Genomic DNA, 12,366 nt, shown 5'->3' with positions numbered 1-12,366 from the left:
TATATATTTTCGTTACATCAATGCTTCCTCTAATATTCTTATAAATTAGACCTAATGTAAAATTGAGGAAAATGTATTTCTCGTCTTATTCTGTCACGTTTGCTGCAGTTAACTGTAGGCAACAATTAGAATGTATAAAATACCATATCGCTGAACAAATTTAAAGCTAGAATCCTTAGTTGATACATCCATTTGTGGATGTAAATGCATTATATATACCCATTGATTCTTGAAACATATAACTTATAATATATAAGCTTGTTTTACTCCAATGTTTGTAATAATAATTGATTGGATTCGTATATTGCTTTTCTACCAACTGAAGTACTCAACGTGATTTACGTAGTAAAGGGGAAACTCACCTCATCCACCACCAATGTGCGGCACCAACCTGGGTGATGCACGGCGACCATTTTTGTTCCAAAACGCTCACCACACATCAGCGTTCAGGTGGAGAGGTTAGGAGTGATGAAATGACAATTAGGAGGTTGATGATGAGGTGGCCATGATGGAATGGGGCCAGGTTGGTAGATGGATTAGACGCGGAGTTTTCATAAGAGTTTCTCTAATGGTGAAATTACTTATTGTTAGGCCTAAAAGCAAACCACCTAAAAAATTAAAAAATAAATCGAAATTGATAATAGTTAACCTGATGTTATAAGTGAATCGATTATAACGATATAACTGTTGAGTTATTCTGAACTACACCAATCGCCTAGGCTACTACATGTTTACACAATTGAGAAACCAGCTAAATTAAACTTTAACATCAGGCTAATCAACCAAATTGCATGGAAGCATATTCTTTATTAAATATCTAATAGAATACATTTTTCCTTTAGATAAAATATTAGAATTTGCCTAGAGAAGAACATAAAATGTAATGTCATGACGGTGCAGTTAAAAATAAATATTTTAACAACAGCGATTCGACACATGCTACCACAGATATGTTCATCTGGCTTTTCGCTCCCTCTTAATTCACTTCAATAAATCACAACACAATCACACACAAATGCTGGGTCCTTACGGGATATTGATTTCGATAAAGAAACACTAACCACGTACATATTTCTGAACTTTTTTCATTACAATATCCTTAGCTTATAACAAAAAACGTATAATACATAATAGACAACACTGAGGCTCAGAAATTATACGAATCATACTTATTTCTCAAATATTCGCACCTTACAAAATGTAGGCTAAATATTGACATGAAAAGAGCAGTAATAGGACTGTCTTTCCCCCCGAAACACCATTCATTCTTGACGTTCTCCCAACCTTTTTTACTGCACACTCACAAAAACTCACTTCAATGTTGTGGCCAGGCCACAAATCCTGAAGGACCAGCCAGTACACCGGAGTTGCATTTTAAGTTTCCCCCTCTCAAGAGCCGGACAGTGCGACAGAGATCCATAAGCAAAGTAGAGGTCTTGGAGCATTTTCCCCTATATGTGAGCGTTTGCTGAGACCCAGACAAAGAGACGCACTAAACGGAGACATGACTTTTTCTCTTTTTCTTTTTTATATACAAGGAACTGTTTTTTGTTCCTCATTTTTTCATTTAAGGGGATAATGGAAGGGGGGTGTTCGTTTGATCACATGATTACAATTCACCTGAGATAAAACAAAGGGCGCAAAGAGAAGAGGAGAGAGGGAATGAAAGGCGAGAGAGGGAGAGAGAACCAGACAGAGAGATTCACTCATGGTTAGGATTCCCTTATCACAGTCAACATTCATGGATAATGAACAAATACGTGATTTTTTTGGGATGAGGGGGTAGTGTCGGGAGAAGGAAATACAAGGGGTCATTGTTGAAAAGAACAGCGCATGTATTTGTGTGCGTTCAACCTATGATGTTCCCCCCATCTCTACTTTCTATATTTTCTCCAAATGCTGTTTGGTTTTAAATGTGTGCTCTGTGTATCTAAGTGACTGCGTACTGATGCAATTATAAAACTCACACATAGGATGAAGTAGCGCAGTGTTTGCCTTGGAATTATATTTAATTCCGACAGTCAGTGGCCTGCACTGGATAGTCTACTGTCGGCCTACGTTGATGCTCTATCCAACAAACCAGTGTCAGTATAATTTAAATTAATCTACTACAAAATATCGAGAGATAAATGCCTATAGGCCAACTGTTCACTAAGCCTAGTTTGTGTGTGTAAAACGTGCGTAAAATGTTTATCTAAAATTAGATTAATATATATTAAAAAAAAAAAAATATATATATATATATAGAACAAATGTAATAAACTTTGGCTGTAATTGAAATAGACAAGAACGACGTCTGGTAGTTGCTCATAGCAGGTGCAGCAATATACCCAAGAATATAGGGGATATTTAAGAATGTGGAGTGCCCCCCCGTCCCCGTCACTTCAAACAGGATAAAAAGAGACACATCAAAGTCAGTTGTTGACGCGTGTATCCAGTGATGTGAGTGACAGGGTGCAAATACAAATTCACACCACCAACAAGAAATGCAGAAACAGGCAAATAAATTCAATTTGATAACATCAGAGAATAGGCCTACGCTTATTCTATTTAATTTTATACAAATATATGGCTTATAATAATAATAATAATAACAATAAGACGAAAAAAAATCTCCAGAGGAACGCGTTCAAGGATATTGTGGAGTATATGTAAATATCAATGTTGTGATTGCGTTCACATTACCCAATGTTTACCTCAGGCGTAAAAGCACATAAGGCCAGCCGGTAGACTTATTTATGATACAGGCCTTATGAATTATTCAGAAACATAAATCATTTTTTTTTTTCATTTGAAATTGAGGGATGGCTTATGTTTTTAAGGTCTCTTTTTGGGGTGGCCCTATAAGCTTTTGCAAATGAAAATCTCTCAGTAAAGGATTGCGCATGCCGCTAATATCCCTCTCTAATACATTTAACATGACAAATATCATAGTCAACATTGCTCTTTTATGATTTGAGCCTTATATTTAGTCTATGCCTACATTTAGAGATGGAATCCCTAATTCTAAATCAATAATATAAAACATCAAGCACATGAAATCATTAAATCAAAATCTGCTACCCAATCTGTAATAGCAATAATGACGTATGAGAATAATATGGATCTGAAAAATCACGTTGACAAAATTATATTTCTTACTGAATTAATACATGTTAATAGAAAACTGATATTTTTGTGTTCCACATTGGAATTGCCCTACTCTGAACACTACAAGATGGTCAAAAAGTAGCACACCTCAAATATGGACAATATCACATACACATACACATTTTCCCAACAGAAGGGATTTTCCATAGGCTAGATATTGCTTTTGAGAAGTCTGAAATACCCAAACTCAAATGCAGCATCTCATTCCACAGAATCTGATGGCACTGCAGCCTAGAAATAGATCAGTAGCCTACCTAACCAAAACAATCGAGGCGTCTCCACATTATTCAGGTAGGCAAAATATTGGCATAATATTGATGCTAATTTTGTCAGCGAGATCTTGCCCTGCAGGAAACTGAGAAAAATAATCATCGACCAATCACATTGATTGCCGGTGTTGCATGCGTGAAAGTTTGCTGCTCCTTTAAGACTTTTTCTCCACTTTTTTTCTCTTTCCTCACACAACGGAGCTCTTTAAGCCCCGGTGCGACACAGAGCAGGCATTCATAGAAGGACAGCGCGAGCGAGGGGGCTAGGGAGTGAGCGCGAGCGTCACTTTGGAAACTTGGGAACACACGGACTCTCGTGCTAAGCGGGCGACCTCATTTTTCATTACTGAAGTAAGGCGCTTAGCTTTTGAAATACTTTCCTGTCTCTGCTGTTCTCTCTCTCTTTCTTTCATTTGTCAAATAATCAAGCCATAAAGTTCATCTAAATTGTGCAGTTAGAAATTATGTATTACACCTGCATCTTTTCTAAATTATTGTTTTATTTAAATTATTAGACTATTATTATTAGGCTATTATCATATTACTATTGTTACATTTAAACGGTCTCTTAGGATAAACCTGCTAAAGGGGGCATCGCCTGCTCTGTTAAAGCAGGAGATGATTATCGTGACAGGCAGGAGAAATACATGTTTAATACGCATCCCAGCAAGATTATATATATTTTTTGCAAGTGTATGCTACGGACTATATAGGTTAATACAAATAGGCCTACTGACGTACAAATTCAATTATGAACCAGCTTCAAAGTTATGTATTTTATTTAGGTTTGCCTTGTCGTTAACGGTCCTTTCGAAGTTATACAATTATTTCTAGACCAGTGAAAAATATAGTTTTAGATATAAGGTTGAACGATTGATCGAGTTCAAGTTGAACTCAACGAAACTTGTCCTATTAACATCAAACTTTGACTCCTTAATTACATTTACTGACTATCCCAACATTCATGACGCATGGAACTATTTTCAACGAGATGAGGCATTTGACAGTATTACGCTTATTTATTCCTGAGTATTTACAGGTTGACTAATATACTAATTCATTGAGAGAAAGTTAGTCAACAGGATCATCCATTTCGTAATGCGTTAAAAGCTGGACGTGTTCTCGTCATCTCTGATCAGTGGTTAGTGCCAACAACCTGTTCAATGCGTACACTATTCTAGACCTGCATCAGAATTTAAACTCAAAGGTCAAATTCACAAATAGGTCATAGAATTGTTACGTTTTATTCAATTGTTTAGAGACAATTGTTTTGGAATAAGAAAAACAGATTCAGATAGGCTATGCCACCTTTCTGGATATGTTAAATGTTTTTTATTTTATTATAATACATGAACATGTTACAACTAACTAAGGGAAAGAGACTACAGCATCAAGCATGGGAAAATATCGTAAATCAAGGGCAATTTATTGTTAGGTCAAGCGATAAGAGGGGCTTTGGAGTCCAATTCTTTCATGTAAATTCATGACGGTTGCTATAGAAAAAGCCTAATTGATAGAAAGTTAGACATCATAAACACAATTTAAGAGGAATGTAGAGAATAATCAATATACCGTTTGCTACACAATACAGTAGAGCCTATACTGACAATAGATTAGATGCGAGTTTTCAATGTGGACGAGAATAAATTGGCATTTAACTCCTGCTTTAATTATCACAGGACAGACAAACCGTGTGTCCTTCATAGTTCTGAACTAATCTGAAGGACAACCTGGTGAAAATACTTTCTTTGTAAAGAAATTTGCTCATTGAAAAAATCCTGTTGCGATTGAATCACATAGGAACTCTGTTCTGGCTGCAACCAACTCGAATGACCGGAGTTGTCATCAATTATTGTCACCTTATATGTCCATTACAAACCCGTTATTAGCCTACACATACACGGCATGACCAAAAGTATGTGGACACCTGCTCGTTCGAACATCTAATTTCAAAATCATGGGCATTAATATGGAGTACGCCCTCCTTTGCTGCTATAACAGCCTCCACTCTTCTGGGAAGGCTTTTCACAAGATGTTAGAACATTGCTGCAGGGACTTGCTTCCATTCAGCCTGGCTCGCAGTCATAGTTCCAATTCATCCCAAAGGTGTTCGATGGGGTTGAGGTCAGGGCTCTGTGCAGGCCGGTCAAATTCTTCCACACTGATCTCGACAAACCATTTCTGTATGGACCTGCTTTGTGCACGGGGGTATTTTCATGCTGAAACAGGAAAGGGCCTTCCCCAAACTGTTGCCACAAAGTTGGAAGAATGTAATTATATTCTGTAGCATTAAGATTTCCCTCACTACAATTAAGGGGCCTTGCCCAAACTATGAAAAGCAGCCCCAGACCATTATTTCTCCTCCGCCAAACTTTACAGTTGTCACTATGCATTCGGGCATCTTCCAAACCCAGTCCATCAAACTGCCAGATGTTGAAGCGTGATTCATCACTCCAGAGAACACGTTTCCATTGCTCCAGAGTCAAATGGCGGAGATCTTTACACCACTCAAGCCTATGCTTGGCATTGTGCATGGTGATCTTAGGCTTGTGTGTGGCTGCTCGGACATGGAAACCCATTTCATGAAGCTCCCAACAAGCAGTCCTTGTGCTGACATTGCTTCATGAGGCAGTTTCGAACTCCGTAGTGAGTGTTGCAACTGAGGACAAACTATTTTTACGTGCTATGTGCTTCAGTACTTCTGCGGTCCTGTTCTGTGAGCTTGTGTGGCCTACAACTTGTTGCTCCTATATGTTTCAATTTCACAGCACTTACAGTTGATCCAGCTGGCAGCGCAGGACGTTTGAGGAACTGACTTGTTGGAAAGGTGGCATCCAACGACAGTGCCACATTGAAAGTCACTGAGCTCTTCAGTAAGACCATTCTACTTCCAATGTTTGTCTATGGAGAAGGCATGGCTTTGTGCTCGATTGTATAAACCTGTCAGCAACAGATGTGGCTAAAATAGCGAATCCACTAAATTGATGGGGTTTCCTCATACTTTTGTATATATAGTGTATAAAGCCTCAATATTTTATTCTAAGTAGCCCGTTATGAGTGTCCTCCTGTCATATGAAAAGTAGGCCCATAGCCTCATATGCGGACGCGCAATTGGAGATCGTTTGTTGCGAGCGCAGTTACCCATAAGGACATAGGCCTATTCAGATGAACATACGTGCCAGAGATTTATTAATAAGCTTCAACGTTACAGACATATGGTCCAGCTATTCGAGAAAATACCAGTAGGCGCTCTATTGCTGGATGAGAGCCACGAAAGACAACGTCTAACCTGCATTTTGATATTAATCAAAACCTTATTGACTAAAACACACCAGTCAAATCTCTTTGCAAGATCACGGCGTTGCAATGCGATACATTAGGCCCAATACGGCTGTAATTAAACACTGTTGGGCCGTGGCAAAGGAAGCATTATCACCCCACCCCATGCTCTCCTCCCTACTGACCAATTTAACACTATCATGGGGGCAACAGCTATGTGCGTGGACAGGATAACAAATCGGCGTACAGAAAGGAGAGGGGAGGGGGATTAATTGTGACCACCAGGTGCACAACTGGACGTGATTGAGGTACCAGATGAGATGGCACAGTCCCGCCAATGCTCTGATAATTCACCACCATTGCAGTGTGCATGCCAGCGGCATGACATGTTACAAAGGATCAATTGGGCACTAGAGAGACAACCATTATGAAGTTAACTTCTACAATATGACTGATTCAACGAGTAAATCAATTCCAAAACAAACAGCCTATAGTTTGTTATTACAGTTCACAAGTTCGCTTAATCAAAAACGTTAAGGTCGTGTTGGCCTACACAGGCAGGCGTTGATTATATCGACAAAAATACACATTTGAACTCAATAGGTCGCATACAGACACATAGCCTATACTTTTTCAAACAGACAGTGTCCAATTCACACACGCGCATACACACGTACCCACGCGATTTATATTTCCAGCGCCAGCCCATGTTTATCTAAGAGCTCCGAGGTATAAATCGAAGCCCTGTGCTGGTGCGGGCTCGTATTATTCCAACACTTTCTCTCTGGGGAGCTTGCAGTAAGTGCCAACCCTTAAACAGTAGCTTGTTAGCAGGAGTCGAGGCCTGGGCTCGAATAACAGACCGTCTGCACTAATTGTATGGGCTTCAGATTCGCTTCTATATGATTGCAATTTTGCACTTTTCCTAATAATTTTTATTACATCATTTATATGCTAATTCAATGAAAGTATTCCGAGCAAACAAGCTGCAGCCTAGCCCTATTAGCAACCTGCATGTCCATAGCCCAGCCTACATGCTATAATTAAGCAATATCTTATGAGGGGCTGTGGTATATGGTGAATATACCACAGCTAAGGGCTGTTCTTGGCATAACGCAACGAGGAGTGCCTGGATACACCCCTTAACGTGGTGTATTGGCCATGTACCACAAACCCCGAGGTGCCTTATTGCTATTATAAACTGGTTACCAATGTAATTAGAGCAGTACAAATACATGATTTGTCATACCTGTGGTGGAATATAGTCTGATATACCAAGGCTGTCAGCCAATCAGCATTCAGGGCTCGAACCACCCAGTTTAATAATATGTTCAATATTTCACTCACTAGGGTATTGTTTTCTAATACATACTCTACTTTATGTCCTTTACAGTATTCAGCTAAAGGACTACAATTTCAAAGACTGCAAGGGAGAGGACACTGTTCTACTGGAGCAAGAGTTGGGAATCAACAGGTAAACTGGGATCCACAATACGCGCTCAGCGTAAGATACCAGCAACACGGATGGAAAGAACTTTGATGAGGAATCCAAACAGAATTTTAGAACGTAGACTGAGAGTTGAGACTGACTGGGAGTTTATATAAAGGAGACCTCGAGTGACAGAAGCAATCCTTTCGTTTTAAACAGGCATAGTTTATATTCCTGAAAAAGGGTGAACTTCTTCATTAGTTCAGACATAGGCCTATGATTAGTAGTTGAACACCCATAGGCCAAGAAACTATACCCTGTACACGTTCTGTTACTCATCTGAGGGAAGAGGGGAAAGATGTCGGGAGAGGAGCAGAGTTTATCTGAGTTAGAAATGAGTCCGGGGGTCTCGGACGACGGTCACTCCTTGTCACCGGGTCACTCCTCCAGTGCCGCAGGCGGAGGAGACTCACCCCTGTCCGGTCCGCAGCCCCAGCTGACAGGGATCGGCGACGACGCCCTATCCGATGTAGCTGGCGGGATTTCCATCAAGTCCGATGAAGACGACGATCGCTTTCCCATTGGTATCCGCGAGGCAGTGAGCCAGGTGCTGAACGGCTACGACTGGACACTCGTGCCTATGCCTGTGCGTGTAAACTCCGGCAGCAAAAGCAAGCCGCACGTGAAAAGGCCTATGAACGCCTTCATGGTGTGGGCACAGGCCGCACGGAGAAAACTGGCAGACCAGTATCCCCACCTACACAACGCGGAGCTCAGCAAAACCCTCGGGAAACTATGGAGGTAAGGGAAAGCGTCGGTCCGCTTTGATTAACAACAATAAACATCCAGGGTTACACAAGTTCAAATGCGTTCTTAGTCAGAACATTCTGGGTCAAAAGTTCAAAGCACACTTCATGCTACAGTAGCCTTGAATTATAGACCCATAAAACATAAAAACAACTTAAAAAGTCATAGATCTTAGATTTTTCAAGGCAGGTTCCCTTCTTTACAGCAATGAGTTTCTCAATCAAATTAGCTGAGGTATGTTAAAATAATATTCTACCAGCTCAGAATAAAGCTTGTCAGAGAGTTGCCCCACCAATAAATGTTGATTAAAGTCCTACAATCTAAAACAAATATTATAATAATTATGTTGATTATGTAGCCTACAGAAAACCAAGAACATATAGTTATGCTTTTTTTGTAATCACATTATAGTGACTGGATTTGCCCAATTTCATAACCCACTTAATTCATGGTGGTTTAGGAAGGAGATGGCTGCAGTGGGAATCACTGAGGTTTTTGTAATCCCCTCATCGATATGTTTTAAAGCACAGACCATTATGGCAGATATACACTTTTACAGACCTCTCATTTGTAATTGAGAGAGCCATATTAAAGAACCTACTATGTAAAAACATATCCAAGATTTTACTGGTCAACGGGTTGAATGGCAAGTTCGCTCAGCCTTTAAAACACGGATATGGAGGACTGTTGCTAGGTCAGACGAGTACGTGCTGATTGGAAGGCCCAGAGAGGCTAATTCATTAACCTTATAAGGAGGCAACATTAATTAGATAAAGACTTGACCTTGAGCCTGCGCTTGATTGTATAATTGGCCAAGAAACATGCTGAACTGGGAGTCTCAAAGGTCAGTGTTTTCTCATGCATCTTTAGCCTGTGTCTTAATTTCATTACAGTCCAGCCGAAAATCCCCTGGTGTGGGCAGGGTTTTTATTTTATTGTTTATTTTACCTTTATTTTAACCAGGCAAGTCAGTTAAGAACAAATTCTTATTTTCAATGACGGCCTGTTCAGGGGCAGAACGACAGATTTGTACCTTGTCAGCTCGGGGGTTTGAACTCGCAACCTTCCGGTTACTAGTCCAACGCTCTAACCACTAGGCTACCCTGCCGCCCGGTTTCTGATGCAGCTCTGCAGATGGTGGATCCGATTTAGAACGAGATGAAAATCAAGTGAATGTTTCAGAGGCAAAACTGATGGTAGAAATAATCTCCACAGTAGAAATATTGTCAATTGTTATTTTCTAAAAATGCTTTAATCCTCAACAAGGGGAATAGCAGCATTTCCTATGAGTGTGTTGCCATTACACCAGTTAGACGTTTAAAAAAAAGTAAAATACTAGAATACTTAGTAGATTGAATATAAAAGGTGATATGTCCCAGTTGACACAGATTACCTGGTAAATAAAATGTAATTATTCTTGTATTGGAGTTGGACAAGGTTATTGACCTCTGGGATGTGGAGGTGTCAAAGGAACCAGCACTGTGTCACTGTTATCTTAACACACATATTATGGTCATCATGTTATCAAAATACATGCTGTTAAATGTTCTCAGACTACTGTAATTTCCTCATTCAAACCGAATGGCTGACTGCATTAGAGTTTGACACATGCATCAAATCAGCAGCACAAAACATCTCTACTTTAAGTTCCTCCTGGCAGAATGTTTTATCATTGTTATTTCAAAAATTATTTTCTCCCTCATAGGCTCTTGAATGAGAGTGATAAGAAGCCTTTCATCGAGGAGGCGGAGAGGCTGAGGAAGCAGCACAAGAAGGACTACCCGGAGTACAAGTACCAGCCACGCCGCCGCAAGAATGGCAAACCCGGCTCTGGCTCTGAAGCTGACGGCCACTCTGAGGGTGAGGTCAGCCACAGCCAATCGCACTACAAGAGCCTCCACCTGGACGTGGCGGCCCACGTCAGGGGGGCGGGGTCTCCTCTGGCTGATGGACACCACCCACATACTGCAGGTATGCCACAGGGTCTGACCTGCCCTATCGATGCAGTTTGTCACACATCCCCATTCTAAATAATATACCACAAGCCAGGCTGACAATAACTCTGACATCTCTGCTTTGTGTCTCCCCACAGGCCAGAGCCACAGCCCTCCTACACCACCCACCACCCCCAAGACGGAGCTCCAGTCTGGGAAGTCAAGCGATGGGAAGCGGGAGGGCGGTGGAGCAGGGGGCTCCCGTGGGGGAATGGGGGTAGGAACAGAGGGTGGCTCTGGATCAGGGTCAGGCAAACCACACATTGATTTCGGCAACGTGGACATCGGTGAGATCAGCCACGAGGTGATGGCCAACATGGAGCCCTTTGATGTTAACGAGTTTGACCAGTACCTGCCCCCCAATGGGCACCCGGGGATTGGACAGAGTGCTGGGTCTGCGGCAGCAGCAGGGTCCTCTGCCTCTCCCTATGCCTACGGTATCTCCTCTGCCCTGGCTGCGGCCAGTGGACACTCTGCGGCGTGGCTATCCAAGCAGCACCAGCAGCATCATGCCTCACCTCTGGGCTCCGACCCCTCCAAGGCTCAGATTAAGAGTGAGGCCAGCTCGGGGGGACACTTTGCCGAAGCATCCTCAGGGGGTTCCCATGTCACCTACACTCCCCTCAGCCTGCCCCACTACAGCTCTGCTTTCCCCTCATTGGCCTCCAGGGCCCAGTTTGCAGAGTATGCTGACCACCAGGCCTCGGGATCCTACTACGCCCACTCCAGCCAGGCCTCAGGGCTGTACTCTGCCTTCTCCTACATGGGGCCCTCCCAGAGGCCCCTGTACACAGCCATCACTGACCCGTCCAGTGTGCCACAGTCACACAGCCCCACGCACTGGGAGCAGCCGGTCTACACCACCCTGTCGCGGCCCTGACAAAGACCAGGAGCAGATGGCTCTGGTGTAGATTTGGCCCCAACGGCAGACCCACAGAGCGGAGGAGACCTGGGTTGGAGGCAGTGGGGAGATGGAATCCCCTTCTGGTCTGGCCCAGATGCAGAAAGGCCTGTAGGGTCCAAGGAGGAATGGAGATCAGATGATTTTATGGGGTAACTTGTGGTGTATAACTTAATTGTTGAGTACTCAGAGGGTTGGATCCTATTTTTTAGGGTCAGAAAGAGAGAATAAATCAAATCCGTATTTAAATCTAGAGGCTTATCTTTGAAATGGTTTTATGATGTAAAGATGTCAACAGTACAGAGTGACAAACTGTTTGGCAAGCCCATCCATCCACATCTCAGGCATGTTGAAAACAGATTAATTACATGATGTAACATAATATCCAATATATAATCAATGACATATTCTGTGATTGGCCCAGAGGCACATTTCTTACGATTTCCACGTGCATACGTAAAATGTATGCTGACATGACAGTAAGTCACTTTGGATACATTTGTCTGCTAAATGACATACAGAATGCGCCTATAAGTT

At 41.8% G+C, this 12,366-nt stretch overlaps 1 protein-coding gene across 1 annotated transcript; it reads left to right on the top strand.

Moving 5' to 3' along the window:
• The first annotated feature begins 3,467 nt into the window (after positions 1-3,467).
• On the top strand, positions 3,468-11,889 carry LOC135554221 (transcription factor Sox-10-like). The gene is made up of 4 exons (XM_064986375.1): positions 3,468-3,770; positions 8,092-8,928; positions 10,640-10,905; positions 11,027-11,889. Exons 2-4 carry the CDS (start codon positions 8,486-8,488, stop codon positions 11,806-11,808), a joined length of 1,491 nt encoding a protein of 496 aa, XP_064842447.1. The 5' UTR covers positions 3,468-3,770; positions 8,092-8,485; the 3' UTR covers positions 11,809-11,889.
• The last annotated feature ends 477 nt before the right edge of the window (positions 11,890-12,366 follow it).

Source organism: Oncorhynchus masou, chromosome 14, assembly GCF_036934945.1.
Source record: "Oncorhynchus masou masou isolate Uvic2021 chromosome 14, UVic_Omas_1.1, whole genome shotgun sequence".
In the NCBI taxonomy this organism is placed as follows: domain Eukaryota; kingdom Metazoa; phylum Chordata; class Actinopteri; order Salmoniformes; family Salmonidae; genus Oncorhynchus; species Oncorhynchus masou.
The sequence above is the reverse complement of the archived record's forward strand: the minus strand, read 5'-3'. Positions and strand labels throughout refer to the sequence as shown.